Source organism: Boleophthalmus pectinirostris, unplaced genomic scaffold (genome assembly GCF_026225935.1).
Source record: "Boleophthalmus pectinirostris isolate CB_2022bp ecotype Guang Dong unplaced genomic scaffold, ASM2622593v1 HiC_scaffold_18, whole genome shotgun sequence".
Taxonomy (NCBI): domain Eukaryota; kingdom Metazoa; phylum Chordata; class Actinopteri; order Gobiiformes; family Gobiidae; genus Boleophthalmus; species Boleophthalmus pectinirostris.
The window spans coordinates 32703391-32725840 of NW_026571133.1; the positions used below are offsets into that span (position 1 = coordinate 32703391).

The 22450-nt window shown below is 37.0% G+C and overlaps 1 protein-coding gene across 1 annotated transcript in view; it reads left to right on the forward strand.

The window, feature by feature from the left end:
• Nucleotides 1-359: 359 nt before the first annotated feature.
• The window catches only part of LOC110166366 (ankyrin-1-like), a 67264-nt gene continuing 45173 nt past the window's right edge, over nt 360-22450 (forward strand). Inside the window, exons 1-3 of the mRNA XM_055153398.1 lie at nt 360-441; nt 4009-4207; nt 8522-9233. Coding sequence (XP_055009373.1) covers nt 9108-9233 — 126 coding nt within the window. The 5' untranslated portion in view covers nt 360-441; nt 4009-4207; nt 8522-9107. The remainder of the gene's footprint in view (nt 442-4008; nt 4208-8521; nt 9234-22450) is intronic.

Genomic DNA, 22450 nt, shown 5'->3' on the forward strand with positions numbered 1-22450 from the left:
GCATGCTGTCTGCACTATATATATATATATATATATATATATATATATATATATATATATATATATATATATATATATATATATACACACACACACACACATACACACAAACACACACACATACACACACACACCATAAGATACCACAATCAAGTCATACCTAAATCTAACCCCAAAGCAAGTTCAGATAACTTTTGTACAGTCAGGTTTAGCGGGCCATATAGGTTTACTTACAGTACAATACCTGCTATATATTTGTAGTAGCGGTGCTGAAGACTGCAGTTGAGTAGGCTGTCCTTCAGATTGGGTCATAGAACACAAAGTCACGCAAGCCTGACCGCTGAATGGCAATGACTAAGCTGGAACACTGCATATTGTATGAGTCTGACACAAGCTGAGGAGAGATGTTGCTAACTGGTAAACAGCTGCCTGCAAAAAGAGGTAAACGTTGCACGTTAGTTTAAAAGTTACAGGTTTAAATATAGAATATAGAATACAGACTATAGAATATAGACAAATGTAGTTTAGTCCCTTGAATCCATTGGCACTTATGACAGATTGGGCCTGGTTTGATCTTAGCTCTAAATTTGATGTATACTTGGTTTGGTTCTCATTTTTTTCATGGTACTAGTGTTGTCACGATACTAAAATTTCAAACTAAATTTGGATACAAAGGAAACTTGACTTGATACTCAATATCAATTGCGATACCACAATAAAAAAAACACTTAAGACAGTAGAATGTGTTCATTTTAAGTTACCATGTGGTTCTACACTGATGCTGATAAAGTTCAAGATTACTCTAAAACTGTTTGAAAAAAGTAAAATTTTGTCATGTTTGTAGGCTATTTCCAGTATCGATACTTGTTCAATTTAGAATCTATTTTCGATAAAGTTTTTAATATTGATTAGTATCTGATTTTAGATACTTTTGACAACCCTACATGGTTTACGTGTTGAGTTATATCACTATTTTATAGTTTTTTATTTAATTTTGCTGTGTCATATTTGGTCACATGGTCACTGAATTGTGTTTAAAAATAACCCTATCCAAATGATTGCATAATACTGACAATAATATGCAGGAAGGTAAAGAAGGACACATCGAACATACCTATACCCCCTCTCCCCCTTTAAATGTATTCACGATAATGCTCACCCCAAGGCCGCTCCGTTCCAGGGTTTAGCCAGCGACCTCATCAATATTTAAAAGTATTTCAGCGCACAAGCAGGTCTGGTGCAGTCAGAAACTCTGCATTTCACTGCACCAACTATATCTCACATAAGCAACCAAATTTTCAAAGGTTGGTCTAATGTAGCGCACTGAACAACAGATCACTGACAAACAAGTAATTATTTTTCTATTGTGCTAATATGTTTTACCCTTTACATAGGCCTGCGTACTTCCCTTTTTCCTTAATTATTATCTTTTATTTACAGGTATGGTACGTAACTTTTTGAAGGTGGCATGTCCCTCTCCTGCATGATTCCACAGAAATAGAAAGTTATAATTATACATACATACAAGGAGATAGATAAGTCTTGTGCCATAGGCCTACGGTGGAAAATTATAACCAAAGAAACAACATTTCCATGAAAACAAGCAAAAAGAGCCATCCCCCCAGCCCACTCATAGGCTAGTCAGATATGTGGAAATGCAAGTCAAGGAAGGATCTGTGTTTATCTACACTTTTCATTGCAATAAAAACAACAAAAATGACAGAAAATGCTTCTATTTTAGTCTAGTTTTGGACTAAAAAGTTATATATTGTGGCTTTTATCAGTTAATAATCAGAGAGTGGAGGGTATGTATTGAAATGAAATTTAGAATATATTTGAAAAACTCACTTTTTCAAACGGCCCTGAGATAACTCATAGGCCTTTGCTGTTCATTGATGGTGCCGGTGCTGAAAATAGACGCAAACCCCCAGATTTGCTTGGTTTTACAGTATTGTTTTACGTTGGGCCCATCATATCAGGTGTCTAGTGTTTGAAATTACCCTCTCCTGTGTCGCTGATGTTGTCAACCTTGTGTGAGAGTGAATTACACAAATCACTGTAGAAAGAAACCACATTTTTACATCATACTCCACCATACCAGACATCATTTGTGTAGGGTGACCAGATTTTCAAAATAAAAAATTAGGACACTCCCAGTTTGTGGTGGTTGTTTATAATAAAACTTTGAAACAAATGCATAAATAACGAAAACTGCTCTGCATTCGGCCCATTCATGACTAACATGTGAGTCAGTATAGTCACATTTTCTTTGTCAGTTTTGGTCATTTTTAAGCAGCTTTTCTGTATTTTACCCAAACAAATGACAATTTATGTATCTTTTTACTGTTGGCAGGTATCAAATTGGTAAAAATGGGGACACGAGGGACATTTTTTGTATAAAACTGGGACAAATCAGTGGTTTTGGATAAATCTGAGGGGACAGGGGACACAGAGCTCAAAACTGGAACTGTCCAGGGTAAATAAGGACATCTACATTGGAGTCTAGACTGGACTGGAGATGGAAAGGGAAATATTGATTATTGTCTTGAAGTTGGGATTTCAATCTCTACTATGGTCAGTGCATAGTAGCCCTAATATGTTTCCTTGTGCAAAAACTCATGATGGGTAAATTAATTATTATTATACTGAAGGTATTTTCATTTATGTTATTTATGTCAAAACAAGCAAGGTTTAGCCTATTATAACAATTAAATAGTGTACAACGATATATGTTTTAACTTTGCTAATAGAATCATTTGTTGTATTAACATGCTAAGGCTAGTATTAACCAAGTAAAATGTTGAGCGCTCACATTTCCTACGATCTTACAGTCAGTGAAGTTAGCTCAACGTGTTATTATCTTCTTGTAGTCCAAAAAAGTGAAATATTTTCGATTTCGATTTTGTGTCATTTCTGTGGGTTACCTTCTTATCTTCAGGTCTGCGTCTCCCACGTAGGACGTAAGTAATTTCAGATAAAAGTATTTTACTTTTTGTCACGTGTTTGGTATTTTTCTTTCTCTAACGTGCGCTAGCTAGCAGCCACCAAATACACGTGATTACTGCAAAACAACCGAGCTACATCTGAGGAAAACCATTTTATATAGGTTACTGAACTTGAGTATTATCTTGCCTAACTGTTGTTTAAAAGTTATTTAAAATTACGAAAAATGTACTTGTGATCTTTATAGACATGTTTTAAAGTTACCTCATCAAAACAATACCTGGAGTTGTGTTTGTTTTACACGATTGCTTAACCCTTTATTATTAGTCTGTCTACATCTCCAAAGCTCAAAATGGTCTGTTCCACCTTGTGATTAGGTTAGCAGCTACATTTTATCTTTCTTTCAGTAGGGATTGGCAATTTTGGGCTAAAATCATCCAGATGATTCTAGTGAATGTGTCTGGAGTTTAAAAACAAAGTGAAGCGCTTCCTTTATTACCACATGACATCACAAGGTGGAATAGAGTGTTTTCTGTTTAAAAGAAAAACCTATGTATGCTAGGTTTGTGTGTTAAATGTGTGTGGACACAACTCTGGGTACGTTTTTGATGAGGAAACTACATTATAACATAGATCAGAAAACAGCGTAATATAGGACATATAAAATATATATATGTTTAATACTTTGTAGCTTGTAGAGGAGGCTACTATATGAAACCAAAATAAGGAAATATAAAAAGGCAAGCTGACTCCAAACAATGTTACATTGTTATTACTGGGAGACCCTTGCTCATAATTTAATAATGCCAAGTGTTCTGATTTGTAAAGAAGTTGTAGAAGTTTTCATCAAAGTGGAAAAACACTTTCCTCCAAAATGGAAACTATTAGGTCTACTACCATTAATTAGCTTGTTGTAATTTGGAGTCCTAACTAGTAGTAGTAGTCAGCCATGCAGCAAAGTCAATTCAGTTAAGTATTTGAATTGTAGGCATACATTTCTTCTACTAAGTCTGCCATCTCTCGATACTTTTGCAATAAAAAAATTTCATATTCTTCTTCTTGCAGGTCTTCTCTTGGCTAAAAGTGAACACAGCCCTCCTGATAGCTAAAGCAGCATTATCAATTACTCCCGTCTGCTGCAGCAAATATCCTCCCTGCTCACACAGCAATTCACCAGCCAAAGCAGAGGAGAGGAGGAAAACCAACGAGAAAGTGACAAAGCAGGTGGTAAACTACCGGTTTACGGACAGGGGAAAAGTAACAGGTAAGACAATCAGACTGGAAATGCTTACAGCGGTAAACATTATATGGCCCTTCTTGAGGCGATAACCGGGCTGCTGGCTTGCACATTATGACTATATACCAGAGCTGGGATCCAAATTTCTATAATGACTGGCTGGCCGCTTGTGTCCTTATTTGGCCGTTAGTCTTAGCCAAAGTACAAGCTATGAATTATACACTGGTCGCACTCCCAGTATTACTAATTGATATTACAGACAGCAGTATACACTTTTGGCTTCATAGTAGAACTTAAAAAGTAAAAAATAAAAAGTCTTCTGGGTTTAGAAATAATGTTAACATCAATAGTCCTTTATGCTCATTTGAGATTGGCGAAAGAATACATCAGCAGGACAGTTTTTATAGTTATTGTGCAGAACTGAAGGAGACGGGGGTTGAACTAGATGACCCCTGGAATGAGAGAGAGCTATAAGCAATCAGATGCCCAGGCCAGTGAGGCCATTGGACAGAGGAGAATGGAAACACCCAGTTCAGTGAATTTTAAACTCAAATACAGGGTAATGCTTACAGAACAAAGATGATGCATCTCAAAGGACAATGCTTAATCAAATATGTGAAATATCGCCATAAAAATGAGAATTGTATTTATTTTTATTTGTATGCTTTTTCTATGACCTATATATATATATATATATATATATATATATATATATATATATATATATATATATATATATATATATATATATATATATATATATATATATATATATATATATATATATACATGTTCGTTTATAATAAAAAGTGAAGAGTAACAATCACATGAGCTGAAATTTCACAGAAAACATTGAGAACAAAGTTATCAGAGATACAATATTATGTTATATTGATGTCCTTTCTTCTCTCCTCCATGTCTTACCGGATCTTTTAGTTTCTCTGCCTTGCTCGTCTCCTTTCGTTAGGAGCCAACGCCCAGTTGCTGCAGTGCAGCTCACTTTCCTGTTTCCAAAAATGTGCCCCCTCCCTCGCCTGCTTTTGAGCACTCAGTACCCCTGTCTCTGCAGTGTGGGCGATGGGACAGCAGGACGACTTTGGCCTACAAACATAATGCAAACATATTTATGAATCTCAAAAGGGGAACTTTTTATATCAAAACAAATGGAATAAAATCAGTTTTCAGAGAGCATGCTTTTTATATCACATTTGATGGTCCCACTTCAAAAAACTGCTCTTATGCTTTGATCTAGTGGTTCTCTTTTACTAATTTCAGAAATGATCACCTTCACTTCACTGACACCCTATACAGGTTCAATATTTTCGTTTGAAGTCAATATTAACATTAATCACTTTCTTAATTGCTAATCTAAAACATGTATTAAAGTTTATTATCTCTAACATAGAGTGACAGTGCCACTGTCCCCTAGGTCTAAATGACCAGATAATTATGACAGCAAAGTGAAACATCCCAGTAAAACAGACTTCATGAACATTGTTGTGACAATACACATCTTGTACTTCCTAATGGAGCAATGTTTTGCTGGACCTCTACAAAGCAAACATGTTTATTCTATTGTAAGTGTGGTATTAAAGGAAAGCATGTAGTCGATGAGCATCACAAGTCTTGTCCTCAAATGCTCTTCAGTGCCTTCAGGTCGTGCCAGGTAATCCAACTCCAGAGGTCAGCAGATTCCCGGCAGCAGCACAGGAAAAACACACAGTGTTTGGGGATGCCCAGTGTGTCTGGTGTGAGGCACTGGCGCAGACTATTGTATTCATGACCATGGCAGAGGTCGATAACACAAACAGGTTAGTGAGCTGTCGAGAGATGCTGTTAAACATTTTTCCTAGTGGTAATTATCTCATCACCAGTTCTGACAGTGGAAAAGGACAGTGTAATAAGAGATACAGAAGTGCAGCGTGAGCTAGTCTCTCATCAGTGTTTTAGACAAAGCGAGAATGTTAGCATTATTCTTCTTCTGACAGGAAGCTGCTCTGCAGTAGTGGTATCTTGGCTTGCACAGGAGTGACTCTGTGATTATTTCTGGGAGTCTGCCAACAGACTGTCGCCCCCCAGTGCTGTAATGCCCTCAGAGCGATTTGAGCATACACAGTTCCAATGATAAATGGTTTCTAATGAAAATATGCCCATCTGCAGCATGCCATTACATAAAGAGATTTTAGTCATTCATTTCTGTGCAAGATAAATCAATTTTTCAGACAAATTTAGCCATCTGTTCCTAGGATAATTTATCTGACGTGTTAATTGCCCACAACTTTGAAAGTTTTGACTTGAGGGTAAGGTTTGTCAATTTTTAATTTGATTTGGCAAACACTTTACTGATAGTCTAATATGATCATATCTTGAATATAGTATTAGTGCAGGGTTTCTGTACTAATATCAAATTTATCTGCCAGACTTTTGCTGACATCTACAGGAGAAGGTCTGTAAGTGAAATTGTATTGTTGGAACAACAAATGGGCCCGGTCAAGCAGAAATATACAGCAAGGCCAAAAATTCAAGTTAATGCATCTGATATAAAAATGTATTCAACAGATAGCATATGTACTCTAGTTTATGAAACTGTTTACCTTTTTTTCTGTACCATTTTTGGTTCTAAAGTTACATACGTTTTAAACAGACCATGTATGTAACATGGAACAAAAATTATTTCCCAAATTTCAAAGACCTGCAAATCATGTAAATAAATTGATGTATTTCATCATATCTTGTGTTATTCGATCTTTGAACTGTTGATGAAGGTACATGATTTTTCAAAACAAATGTAATGATAAAAATTAGCTTGGAAGGACTGACATATTTTATAGAAATAGTTACCTTTCATTTTGAAGTAATATTAAAGTATTATGAAGAAAAAAGCTGACAAATTATGCAAAATCATGCACCTTCTACTTGCTTGCACAATTTTCCCTCCGTTACCATGACCTTTCTTAATAAAAAATCTCATTACTCAAAAAGTAAGAGGTTTTTCAACCTAATCTTTTACCATATGGTAGAAAACTATATTAAACAAATATTCAAACCAGTTTGTTAAGGATATGTACGTAAGTGAGAACCGGTAGTTATCGCTGTTTGTATTTATTGCCCAAAAAGTGCTGCATATTTCATTTCCTCTGTTGCCGACATGAGTTTTTAAATTTTTTGTCAACAACTTGAAAGAATATCGCAGGTTTAACTTTACCCTGTTGGAGTGTTAGCTCTTTTCTACATTCTAATACCATACTTATTTCAATAGTCCCTCTAGTTTCTGAATAAGAGCTATTTGAATGGAAAAAATCTGCCCCTGTTTCCCTCCGTTACCGCTTGACCGGACCCATATCACAGGTGTGTTGTCTTGTGAAATTTGTAAAGGAATCATAGACACAAGTACATAAGCAGATTACTAAATTTTGAGAAATATATTATAACAAGTATAACTGACAATGGCAAGTGATTTTTGTTTTTGCTGTGTTTTGTGTGTGTGTTTTCTCAGAGCCTTTTTTTGAAGGAATCAGAGAGAGGATTGCACTTGAGACCAATGGTATTGGTCAGTCCTGTTTATTTCATGCACTCACAAACAATTGGCATGTTGATATGCTGATTGTATATGATAGATTTGAATAAAAAATAGATACATAGATTTGAACACATTACATTTATTATGTAATATTTTACTTTACTGATGTTAGTAATTAATTCGATTTCTAGTTAACTATAAGCTGTGTCTTTTCATTGCCCTTTCAGTGGTGAATGTTGTTTGACAAATACTGTTTAACCATTGCTTGGTGTTGGTTGAAACTCACGAAGCAGTAATCTTATTGTCCACCAGATGGTGCTCTGACACAACAAGCAATATTTTTCTCTAGCTCGCAAGACACGCTAGTTTGAACGCTCTTGTGAACCCAGACACATTTTTGGATGCGTTCCCCCACATAATTATGTGTATTGTGAAAATTGTAGTTTTATGAATCCACAGTAATATTTAATCATATTTTTTCTTTTCACGTCTATGAAATGAAATGTGGCCTGGAAGGAATTAATATATCTTGTACCATCGTTTAATTGGATTGACTGAGACTTCATGCTGAAACCAGAAACCCTTTGAAAATAACATTCTGAATCTCAGTGAGAAACTTGTATATTAATGTTAAAATGTGTATGTAGTATTGTGCACATTGTTCATGGCACAAACTCATATGTATGTGTACCACACTGTCCCATCTGATTGTTTTCTGTCAGAGATGATGAGAACCTCTGGCACTGCTTCACAGAAGAATGAGGAAACACATATCTGTTGTACAAGCTCACTCACTGATCTGTCTCCTCATTTGTTTTCAGGAGGGAGGTGCCATGGCCAGAAGAAGGGAAGACGTGATATTTGGAAGACTGCTGTTGCCCTATTTTTTCATAAATGAGTTATGTAAGGTACAGTTATTGTTTAAACAATACAAAGCAAATCTATTATAAGAAAAAGAGACATGTAAAACAGATTGGTGAATGAGCTCTGCAGCAAATTCCCATCGTCATGAGCACACTGCGTGACTGCTCTGTGCAGGCAGAGGGAAGGAGGGAGGAGAGAGGAACAAGCGGAGGAAGGTAGGATACAGAGAAGGGGGAGGGGAGCCAATTCAGCGCAGTGCAAGCTGACTGTACGCGTAGCAGCCGCGGCACAAGCAGCACCAGCCCCACCACTAGCTGTAGCATCTTTGTTTGTGGTCCTGGAGGCTATCTGGCTGTAGCATCTCTGTCCTCTCTCCCTCGCTCTCTCTCTGCTCCCTGCCTCTGAAGCACATGCGGTGCTGGCTGTCAGAGGAGAGGGAGTAAGGGGCTCCAGGGAGAGGGCCACGGGAAGAGCAAACAGGGCCCACATCACAGGAGACTGGAGCCACGCTGACAGCAGCACAAGCACCACCAGAGCGGCACCATGGCGCAAGCCGCCAAGCAGCTCCGCAAGACCAAGGACCTCGCAGAGGCCGCCGCCCAGGAGCAGAGGGAGAAGGAGGAGGAGAAGATCAAAAAGAGGAATCGATCCAGGGACCGTAGACGCAAGGTATGGCTGAGTGTGTCTCCAGAGACATCCCTCCACCTGCGGTCTCTTCCTATGCTGCTCTCGTTCTTACTGTATGCAGTGGTAGGGAGATGCAAATGACAGCTTTAATTACACGCTTCTTGTGGTCTCAGCTGCCGTGTGGGGCTCACATTCCAACCCACATTTTCTTGTACAGGTGGCTTGGGGAAAGACATATTGAATATAATATCAATGAAGACACGCCAAAGGGGTTGATAATGCCCTTACTATAATGAACATGTTGCTACATTGTAGATTTATGTGACCAACTCTTTCCTATGGCTATTACATATATTTTATCTCGACTTTGTCATGAACATGTTATGCCTCTTTAGCTTTCCCCACCAAGCTGTGCCTCAGATCTGGTGTGTACTTCCATTATTTTCATTGTGAGATGCAAAATGGAGGAAGATCAAGGGGTTGCATTTGTCAGTGCACAATCACATTTTTAGTGAGTGATGCCTGTAATTGCCCTTTTAATAAGAATACAAAGGTGAAGAGGAGGCAGACGTGAGAGTTCTCTGTGAGCCTTCTGCTGCTCCCTCCCTTCCTCTGCACTTGAACGGTGCCTTTGGAGCACGTTTTATTGGCTTGTGCTGGTGCTGTCTTGCACCATTGCATGCAGCCAGTGACATGATTTATGATAATAGCATCAGATGGTGTTGGTGAATGCATGAATTGTGATTAATGTTGATCTCACCTGCAACTGGTATGAAAGAGGACTGCGAGAATCATCAGTGTTTTAAAAGGCATGCATATTTAATGTGTACAAGGCTTGACTGGCTTTTAGATCTCCTCATAATGGAGGATGGATTTAAAACAGGATCCGTTCTTTTATTTTTTTCACATATTATTTCAGTTTACTTGCAATTTAGCTAGTCTCTAATCAGATTTGTAGGATTGCCATGATCTTCTGCTACAAACACGAATGTGTTTCTTTTGGTGCAAACAGAATTGAGAAACTAAGCAAGTTGTAGAGACAGAAAGCAAAAGGAGATACAGAGTACATAGTTTCAGTGTAATTACTGTTTGTATTATTTTAAGTTTTGCTCTGAAGCAGCATGATCCATCTGTCTTCCTACTCAGAGGTCACTGACTGCTTCTGTACCAGCTGAGATCATATCATATGATGAAAGGATAGTGATGCTGTTTTAGAATGGGCCCTGGAACACACTGCTCGTTCTGCTGAATAAGCTCCATGCCACAGAATTGCAAAGTCTGAGGTTTAGACTGTATGTATGGCCTTGTGTATATGGGGATCCCTGGTACATTTTCACTCCTATGCTGTGGCCTAGATGCTTCTGAAGGTATTTAATAGATAGCTGGAATGGAATGTGCATGCAAGATGTGTACACCAATTTTTTATGTTAATGCTTCCATGAATTGCTAATGACCACTTAATTACATAACACTTGTACTTGTCACTATTTATTCACAAAAATTATGTTGTATAGTATTTATATATATTTTTGTAGTAATCATAGATCATAATCATAGCATAATTGTGGGTAATCTTTCTGATAATACAGGTTTTTCCTCAGGCCAGTTCTTATAATGGCTTTGCACATTGGTCCTACTGATTGAATATTATGTGTGCGTATACGTTCCAGTGTGTAGAGGGCTTGAGGGTATCTATTCCACTTACGTCATCAAGTGGATACCCAACCCCAATTAGCCAAGACAAAAGCCCCTTCTTTGACTCTTTCTGTTTGCCATTCTGTACTGTACAGTCTAGTAACAAGTGCTTATTCAGTGCACAATGTAGTAAGCTTTAGACTGATAATGACAGCAATAGGCTGATTGGTTGACAAAATACAGATAGAACTAGTTACAATCAAGCTGCTTTGGGAATATTAGCCATTTACTGCAATATTCAGTTTTATTACGAGTAGGGCTGAGCAATTAATAAATCTTTATTCAAATCAAGATCTAATCATTTCAGATTGTCATTTTAATGGAGAGGTCTACAGTCAATCCTTTCTCAGTAAAAGCATGTGGTTTGGATCAGAAGCTGGACTATTTTTGTGTTTAATCTGACTAGTGTTGTTGTCACAATACCAAAATGTCAAAATAAAGTTTGATACTAGAATAGAATAGACTAATTTAATAAACAAACAAACAAACAAACAAAAATTTTTTTTTAGACTTTATTGAATTCTCAACACAGAGTAATATTTGTTTATTACAACATGTGGTCTTACACTAGTTCTGAAAAAACTCAAGATGAAACTGTCCAGGAAAGGTCAATTTTTATAAATATTTGTTTCCAGTATTGATACTTACTTAAACGAGAATCTAGTTTCAATACTAATTTTAGTATCAATTAGTATGCGATTTTTTTTAATACTTTTGACATCCCTAGATATGATGGATTAAAATTCTATATAGTTTATCATCAAGAACTCAACATTAAAACCCACTTGATTTTAATGAGATAAAATAAAACCAAGATCAATACTCAGACAAAAATCGCAATTCATTTATTTGTCATATTGCCCAGCCCTAACTAGAGGGCTCCAATGAAATGTGACTACAGAGCTCATAAATATAAGCTTCAATGGGCTGGTAAGATGATAAACTCTTTCCCACTATGACCTTCCATATGCAGTAAAGAATGGAGAAGCCATGTTCATTCAAATCTCATTATTAATAATTGAATATATGGGTTTTCTGTTCAGTGACATGTCAAGGAAAAAGCACTCAATGCATTTAAAGGATAGAGATGATGAGCTCAGTATTGTCCCTCTTTTTAAATTCCATTTGCATATGTAGGAAAGATTTGTCAATAAAACTAAGATTACCACAGTGATGTTACAAACAATATTACTATGTATAGTCTGAACTCCAAACCTCAAGCTTTTACTGACAGAGGATTGGCTATAGACCCACTATGTATCTTTTTCAGTGGCTTGTCCATCACCATGGAGATTTTATTGCTTTGCCTGAAATGTTCCAAGATCAGAACAAGTATAAGAGCACTTAGACGAGTATACACCCATGGATGGACCACTATGGAACCTTACCTGGACAATTGAGGGATTACACAGCTATAAGGCCACATGGTAATAGAAAAGAAATTATTATGATTTAATGTGAAAAATTACACTTCATACTGTGGTCTAAATAAAGAGTGTTTTAAATTATCATCGTGACATCAGAATCGGTGTTGAATATCAGTGTATTTTTAATCTATACTTTTCTATTCAAAATTAGAGTAGAAATTTTAGTATTGTTACAACATTCAATCCGTTGAATGTCATATTGTGGAATCAGGCAACGCAATAAAATCTCCATGAAAAAGAAGGTGGCGGGCTCTCCACCAGAAAAGTTACATAGTGTACCTAAGCCTATCATTGACTAATGGCACAGCCCTACTCTTAGTCTGGTGTTTTGACATTTTACCCCCTTTGAGAAAAGAAGAGGTAGGATGAACCAAGGTTAAACAGCCCAGCCCAGAGCAGTCTATATTTACCTGGCTGCCTTGGATTACAGTGCTGTGCCGCTCCCATCCATCTCCACCACTACTGCACTCCACCAGCACCTGCTTCCATACACACCACACTGTCTGCTGCTGGCCCCGATCTGTACCTGCTCAAACAAATGCAGCAAAATTCAACAACAGGATTCTGAGAGGTGATATTTATCAGACTGTTTGAGCTCTTATCTCTCGTATCTCAGTCATATTTTGATCTAAAGTATCAGGGGGTTGGAGATAAGGAAGCTGGAAGGATGAATGATGAAATATTTAGATGTTAACTCTATGAAACCGAGTCTGCTTTTATCTTAAGTAAAACTGGCATTTTTTTGATGTTTTAATGAGGCCTTAATAGATTGTGTTCACGTTCTAGAATTTGATGATGTCCTATCAGAAGGAGGGCATGGGAGTGTATAATTCTATGGGAGATTAACTGTTTTTGGAAGACATATTAAAAACGTAAATATTCGTTATTTGTTGGGACTACCTCCACAAACCTGCCTAATTAATCTTACGATTTAAAGCCCTTTCAACTCACTGCAAAATTTCTCTTTCGCTTATTTATGATTATTGAGAAAATATTGAACTTTGTGGATAGGACCATTAATTACAGAGAAATTAACCATCAACCAGCTCAACAAATCTGCAGAGTTAAAAAGCAAAGTCCACCACACTTATATTTCTTGACAGATTTTTAAAAAGTATTTTATTGATCAATACATGTCACATAAGACATAGTATATTATGTTTAATGTCGCATTGTAATAATATAAAATCATTGACATTTCTGATAAAAATCAAGGTCACATTGCAATTACATACATGACCAGCAAAATTTTACAGGCGACTGGTGACTCATAACCCGTGTGTATAAGATAAAGCAGGATTTAAACTGTCAATGACAATTACTTGACCTAAGTTTATGATTTGTTGACCGCCACAGTGCAATAGTTTTGTATGTTGATGTCGGAGGTGATTTGTTCAATGAGCTGTCCCTGATATAGCCCCGCGTGGTACCCAGTTAATCTGAAGATCCATCTCCATAGTTAGCAAGGCCGGCCCTGTGCACATGCAGAGGGAGGAGCCGTTGCTGTAAATCTATTGGCACCAAGTTTATTGTGACCCTGGGGTCATGTATCTGGCAGTCAGGGGTGACGGATGTTGCCATGGTGATTACAGGGTGTCAGGATACATGGGGGGCAGATTGAGAGATGATGAGATGGATGTGGCCATGCTCCAGATTGTGCCAAAATGACTGTGAACTCGCGGAAAGAGGTTCAACTGATATTTTTTATGTTGTTCTTACGAGATCTTTAGTTTTGTTTTGATCTTGTTTGATAAATTGTGAATAATAATAGGATTTGAGAGGTTAACTGCAATATAATATGATTTGAAGTCACTTGTAATATATGTGGTATTTAGGCCTTATCTGTGGACAACTAAAATCAATTGATGATTGAGTGGAGGTCTTAAATGTGGGCTCTGTAACTTTTCTAGTATGGAGGTTCACCACTTGCTTTATTGCTTTGTCTGGAATGTTTCACAGTATGGCTTTAAACTTGCATATCTTGCTTTTAGTCAATTACGTTGTTTTTGATGTTAAAAAAATACCTTGAACAACATCCACTCTTACTGTGCATGGGTTTACCTCTCCACAGAGCATATAACTTGGCCTGATAGCATCACCCACAATCAAAAATTTTAAGTGCTTTTTATCTGTATGTTTATGTCACATTTACTTTATCAAACAGAAAGTTTGATTTGCTAAAACTGGACGCACTAAAGGATTGTAAACTATTACAATGAATGAAGGTTAATTAAGGATTTCATCGTTAGTTGGTTATTGTATTAATAATCATAAATAACTGTGAAATCATGATGTCCTGGCTCACAATACACAACACTAAAACATCATATCTTGATATCTTTATAGCATACCAAAACATTTAACTTAACTATCAAAATAAGGACACTTCTGTAATGGGTTAATTTAGCACATTAGGTGTGTGGCGGCTCTTTCCAAAAATCATTAGCAGAAGAGTGAAACAGATACTGGCTGGCACTCTGCCCCACACTGTGATATGTGCCAGCAGCACGTACACACAGACCTGAGCAGGGCATTATGTAATGGAATTAGTGCTTCTCAAGGTCTAGAGCGTGGTGTGGTCCACAGCAGCCCACTAATGCAAAAAGGCACACCCTGACGCCATCACTGCTATGTGCTAAGATAAACACTTTCACAACATGTTAGCTAATGGACATTGTGTGAGAGAAAATGAGCCTTTTGTGTGAAGAACCATTAGAACTCTGAAGATGAGAAAGGACAACCTTGTAGGGGTGGCATATACTGAAAACCTTTTTTGCTATTCAAAGAACCATTGACAGTTACGCTTAACATTCCAGTGACACTTTTATGTTAGGCACACTTCAGTAAATATAAAGTACTACCTAATAAATTCAGTTGATCAGTATTTCTTATTCAGAATATTTTTAAACAAAATATCTTTGCGTAGACCTGTCACGATAATAATTTTGAACCACAATATATTGCTATAGAGAGATGTGGTAAGCGATACATTTTAAACTATTTGAATCCATTGACACAGAAGCAGTAATGTAAGATAATCCCAGTTAAACTTTAAATATACTGTATCATTAAAAGGCCTGAGCTGCAACAAATATATGACAGAATGAACCAATAACTAGCCAAGTAATTTATTCGATCCTCTACTGCTCAGATCTACCAAATAATATTCAGACCAAAATTCAATTAATATTACATATTGTTATGCCATAATAATTACTACTACTGCTACTACTACTACTACTACTTAATTTGGAAGTAATTTTAAATTCTGAAACTCTATTTTCCATGTAGGATTTGAAACTATATAGCAGAAGTAGAGCTATTAGTTGTAGGATTTATACTGTTTTTATTGATTGTGTGCAGCCCAGAATTACTGAGCTATATGGAGTAATGCGCTTGAAGAAAGAGGGCTTATTTGTTATAATACCCTTAAAGGTTAAATCATTGGAGGAGCAGATGTTCACTATTGAAAGAATGATATATTGACTTGTGCAATTTACCCACGGCAATTAAACTGCCAGAGCCATGGGTTTCACAAAAACAAAAAAGCACTATTTGTTTTGTTCAGATTTATTGCAGACAAGACCATAAACATTTGAGAACTATAAAGAACACTTTGACAAACCAGCTGCCATTCATTTTAGACAGTGAAAAAAGAAGTATGGCAGACAGCTAAGCCGATACACAAATATTTTGAACTTAATTTCAATTTCACTTTTTATTACTTGTACATCTATATTTTGGAATCTTATATAATTAGATCTTAAATATTAGATACTAGGGATGTCAAAACTATTGAAAGATACAGACTGAGACTAAAACTATTACTGAAACTAGATACTCATTTGAGCAGGTAAGTCACATTCACAGGACAGAAATTAACCTTTCCTGAATATCTTTTTATATTCAGTAAGACCACATAGACTTGTATACACCCATGGATCATAATGGAACCTACCTGAATGACTAAGAGATTACACAGATATAAGTAATATGCTTATATATGCAAAGTGCTTGAAGAAAGCACTATGATTTAATACTGAAAATTACATTCTATTGTCTAAATAAGGAGTGTTTTTCAGTATCAAGTCTATTCATTAGCATTTAAATCCAGTTTGAAAGTTTAGTATTGTGACAACTCTATTAGCTACAAATCAACAGACTCCATGATTCAGTCCAAGTAAACAGCCACTATACAAATGCACTGAGCTGGAAAATCCACAGTGCACTTATAAATAAATACTGCATTGCTTATTCAATTTTAAAACGTATGTGGATGAGAGTGAGGCTTATATGTTTGTTCCTCCCATTGCCCTGGATACTTTTCTCAATGAGCTACATCTGTCACTGTTGCTATACTGCAACTTTCATTTCTCGCTACTTCTTTTGTTTAGTCATGCCAGTTCTGATTTGAAACAAAATGCATACAGCACAGTGCGGTATATAAAAGAGACTTGAGAGCTTTTTGATTGAAACGACTTAACACATGCACAATATGTAGTCTCCAAACCCTGTCAAGTCAGCCTATATTGAGAAACGATTAAACAATTTGCTTTCTCCAATCCAGGACCTGCTGTTGTCCATTTAGATGACAGCAAATGCACTGAGCCAGAAACCAGTATGCAAACAGGAAAGATAAGCAAGAAATGAATCCTCAGCTGACCAAAAAGAAGTCATTGTGTAAAGAAGATATTTGAAAATGTATTACAGACTAGCTGGTCAGAGTTTGTCAGTGAGGTTGCCAGAGTCACGGTCCCCGGTCATAATGAAGTCAGCTTAAGAGATATGATGTTACAGCTATTGCTTTACCATGATCTTATACTGACCACAGGCTATTGATTTGGTGATTGTTTGCTGTTTGACCAACCTGCTCTGTGTCACAACATGTCACATTGTACATGACTGTGATGATGAATGGCGCCTTGTTGAGATCACTGGTTAGAGCCTGTAGTTGAGTCTTTTTTAAAGTCCAACCAAAGCCAATTTTACAGTCCATGTGATTTCAACTGGTTATTTGACAGCTTGAATGTGCTTCATGGCATTTCATTTGGTTATTGACTTTATTGTCAGCACTGCTACACCCAGACAGGGACCCATCTCCAGATCTTGAGCTAGGCTTGGTCAGGATTACCTCAATGGAGGGTTAACCTATTGGCAGGTTTTTGGGTTGGATTAGAGTCAGTGGTTGTCTCTAGTGTTCTTATTACCTTTTTATCAACACAAGTAGAGAGCAGGCTTAAAAAATGGTAGGCTGGCAGAAGGTGATATGAGATTGCCTGCCATTTTAGCTCTGTCATTCAAACACAAAGTTTTGCTTAAAGGTGCACAGTGTAACTTTTCTGGTGGAGGGACCATCAAGTACTTTTCTCTGTGGAGATGTTATTGCTTTGTCTGGAATGTTTCACAGTATGGGATTAAACCTTTCTACCTTCATGGAGATCAAACCACACCAAGTTACAGGTCAGATTTTTCTAGGTATTTCTGAGCTACAAAAACCTGTAATTGAATAAATGTAAGGTAGAAGTGTTTAATATTATACTGTGGAATATTCCAGGCAGAGCAATGACATAACCATAGAAACAAACAGGTGATGGAACCCCAACCAAAAAGCTACATAATGCACCTTTAACATAACTTCAGATTTGGCAATTCTCTTCTTCCATTATTTGTGGCTTTCATGAATTCGAAATGCACAGTTGACTGATTGTTGTTTTACTGTGCAGTATAATATTTTCGGCAAGCTTCTTATGATCCCAGTCATTTTGTAAGCAGCACACAGTTGGCTTAAATGTGATTTAAGAAGGTTTAACCCAATCCGTCATCAGAAGTCTTATGATGATTGCCTTGCGGAAGCCGGACTAATAACAGAGGAGTTAAATGATTTGAAGCAGACTGTAATGACTTCCCTGGTGGAACATATTTGGCGTTGCTGCTTATGTCGTTTTTTTGTTTACTTCCTGGTCGCCTTTATTACCAAAGTCACAAGAACATGGACCAGAGCCAGTGACTTAATTACGCCCACAGTTAACATCTCTTATCAGCGCAGTCATGCACTCACTGCCCCGGCCTAAGCCTCATTCACAGCTCTGATGGCCTGCTCAAATTAGAGATGGGACGTTTATGTGATGATATCATGAAGATGGAGGACAGCTATAGGACATTGCACACCACAAGGACAAAAGTACAGTACCCTCCTCTAATACTGGCATCCCATATAAAAATGTTGTGGTCATATGTTCATTTGTTTTGTGTTTTTGAGACTTTATGGCCCCAAGAATCAAATAAATTGTCTAGTTGTTTAACTTCAGCAGTTATTCATAGAGATTGTGGGATCACTGAAACCATTTTAATGGCACTGTCTTGTGTTAAAATTGACAGGTGGATTTATCATGTTGTTGCTTTTGTCGCTGGAATGTTTCACAGTGTCACGTTAAACTTATCTATCTTGTATTTATTCAGTTGCATTATGGCCTGAACCTGGGCTGGTGACGCCGCCTGTTTTTTTTCCATGGGCATAGAAAAGTTTAATACTATACTGTGGAACATTCTAGGTAAAACAAGAAACATCTCCATGGAGACAAGGAGATGGAGGACCCTCCAATCAATGTTTTCTTCTTTTTTGCTATTTTTGAGCAAACAGATTTCTTATCTACCATCTTTGTACAAATTTCCTAAGCATGCCAATTATATTAGCGGCCTGCACTGTATATTTGTATCACGCTGTGTCTATTTTTATCTTTGACAAACGTTGTGCCAAGCGTTTGTGGATTGTGGTCGCGCGGTAATGATTCACGAGCCTGACTCAGCTGTTTTGAGACAAAGTGGCCGCCTGACAGGGTGATCGGGGTTACACTCTCTGCTCCCATGGGGAAGGCCAAGGTGAGGCAAAAAACATCCACTCCTGTTGAATATTCACACCGCATGCATCAAAACATGTCTTTAATCCAGGAGCTCAGGTTTCCTCTGTGTCATCACTATTCAGACCTTTAGAACCGACTAAACAGGCCCATTACCTTTTACCAAACCTAACAAGAAATCAATGCAGGAGATTGATTACAGTTCAAATTGATGGAATACAGAGTGCCAATGTTATCATCATTAGCATTAATCAAATGAGTGGGTGTTAATTTGTTGAAACGTAGATACCCATCACCCACCCTTTTGCCGACAGGCTTGCTCGAGGGTTTGTCAGACAGAATTTCTTCTGTTTCTTCTTTAAATCCCAGTTCTCACCCCATATTGGTGTGAATTTTGAAGTTATATAATAATAAAGTACTGATTTGTGTGTGCTGCTTTCCACAAGTAACAAGGAAAATACAAGAATATCGCATTTAAACCTGTTAGTATTTGGAATTTGACATATACATTAGTATTTATTAACTTTACATTTGGTTTATTTATTTGTAACCATTCATTTATCAATTTATCAACCAAAATTTCAATTAGAGGACTATAGGAATGGGGCAAGATGTTGTGTCACAAGCTGAACCCAATCTCATATCTTGTCTGGTTTTGTGGAAAATGTCTCATCCCACCCCTAGTGTTTTATGTTTTAGGATTATGAAGATTTGTAAGGACAATGGCAGAAGGACAGATGGGTGAGCTATTTTGAGATTTGGGAGTGAATTTTGAGTTTGAAGGTCCTATATTACACAAAATGGATTTCTGTGAGCTTCAAGCCATGTTATAATGCTGGTTCCTCTTCAAAAATATACCCTGGGTTGTGTATTGTTTTATTCAAACATCTTTGAATAACCCATTAGTGTGTCTACATCTCCAAAGTTCAAAATGCTCTGTTCCACCTTTTGAGGTCGTGTAGTGGTAATTTTCAAGTTATCAGTTACCTTTTACCTTTAGTTCAATAGAGATTGGTAATTGAAAATTCCATGTGTGAATGAAACAAAACTCTATTATAACATAGATCACAAATTAGCAAAAAATCTTTTTTTTTTTTTTTTTTTTTTTTTACTTTAGTGTCTACATGTTTGTAATTACATAATTTTGGTCTTTTTTCAATTTGACTCAGATACCTGAGATATTCAAAGAGAGCTTTTGCCAGCTTTTTAAAAAATTATAGATTTTAGTCTACTAATCGATACACAGGGCATGTCTTTAGTCTACTACTGCCCTACTGTATAGCTATTTTGTACTACGCTTAAGTGTCATTCAGCGTACTAAGAAACTATGCCCAGAATCATTGGCCAAATGATGAATAGTATTGATGGCCCTCCAAACCAAGTGGCTCTTTCAGCAAATGCAGTGTGTCAGCTTGTCTGGCCCTTATTTTTAGCTCTCCCTGGTGCATAGGGGTTATTATAGCCCAGGCTTTGGAGAGGGCTCTGTGACTTCTCATTGTACATCAAATGACACCTTTCCTGCTGGCACTCAGCCTTGTTCACCTGCTCCTGAGTCTGAATAAAGGTTACTCTAATTTGTGCAGGAAAGTGATGGCTGTTCCATATTCCCTCTAGTTATTTTCTTTGATGTGGACTACATTGTTGCTGTTTGACTAGAGAGTGATTTGAGGCAGATCGGATACATTACAAATTCTTACATCATGTCTGAGAGCATGTTTGTCACTAAGATTGCTGTACTTGCATTGACCTACTTACTGGATTAGATGTGACAAGAAATTGTTTATCTCCCATTTTTCTCAATATGCTTCAAAACTAGGACTGCAGTTTTTTTCCTATCAATAATGCAAAAACCATATTACTTGTAACTTCAATTCAATTCAGAACATATAGATAGGGCTGGGAAATATGACAAAAAATGAATGACAATTTTTTTTGGTTATATTTATTTATCTTTTTTAATTTTTTTTTTCTTATTAAATTTGCTTTCAACATTGATTTCCTGAACATAAATCACACAGTTTGAAATGCATGACAAAAATGTTACCAAAGTCTGAACCTTGCATCAGACCCATAGACTTGTATAAAAAAGTGGACTAAACGAGCGTGACGTCACCCATAGTGTTCATCTCCGTTCAAATGAAGCTTGGTTACAGGAGCGAATTTGGAGCCAGGCTCTATATTGTGAATAGGATTTTTTGAAGGACAAAAAAAAAGAAAGAAAAACATCAGGATCATGTAGAGTGAGGCTCACAGCAGCAGTTACAGAGAGAGGAGCCACAATTTTCTAATGGCTAAAGTCAATGGCAGCCACGGTTAGTAGGAGTCGGAAGAGCCACATGTGAACTTCCTATTTGGAACATGCTGGCTAGAGTGTTAGCTATGTCCATTTATATATATATATACAGTCTATGATCAAACCACATGCTTTAATTTACTGACAAAGGATTGTCTGGGGACCCTAAACTGTAAGCCTGATGTCAAGTAAAGAAATTCTTGGTCACATGCTCTGCAGATCAATTAGTCGACTGAGAAAAGGGTGTGGCAAAAGCTCTCAAACTACATATCTCTGCATCTGACCCAGATTGCACTTATAAGACTACAACTGCACAGGAATGCAGTCAACTATTTATGCAGAATAAATACATCTATATAGAACCCATATTAATTAAACTTGCAAATCATGAGTTGAATCTGCCTTTTTACATATAAATACCCCAAAATGACAAATCTTCAGCTAACTCACTCACTAACTTCTCCTGTCTTCTTTTTCCATATAAATCTCTATAATCTAAATAAAACAATTAGTCAAGTAATATAAATTTTGGTTGACAAAGAGATAATCGACAGATTGATTAATTAAATGAATAAAGGTTTACAACCCTTCTAGGTTGATCACTGACGGAATTTACCATAGGGACCTTATGTTGTAACCTAGGTAACAGCTGTGGTGTAGCTTTTTTTTTTTTCAATAAATCTTGGATATGTTCCTGTAGGCCTGTAAATACATTTGTAAAATTTTTCCTTAAATTCGATTTCTCTGTGTTCACCATTCAAAGATCTTGTGGCTCAGCCCTGACCCTTCTGATCAGGAATTTGTTCAGCTGACGAACAACATCCTGCAGCTAAAACACCCATTTAAACCTCCACAGAATTCACAATCACAAGAAGCCAGCTGTATCAACCTGCCTCAGGGAGTGGTCAGCCGACGGGGCTGCACCAGAACAGAATTACAGGGGCTGTGTTTACATGCCCACCAACAATCTGACCATTATCTGATTTC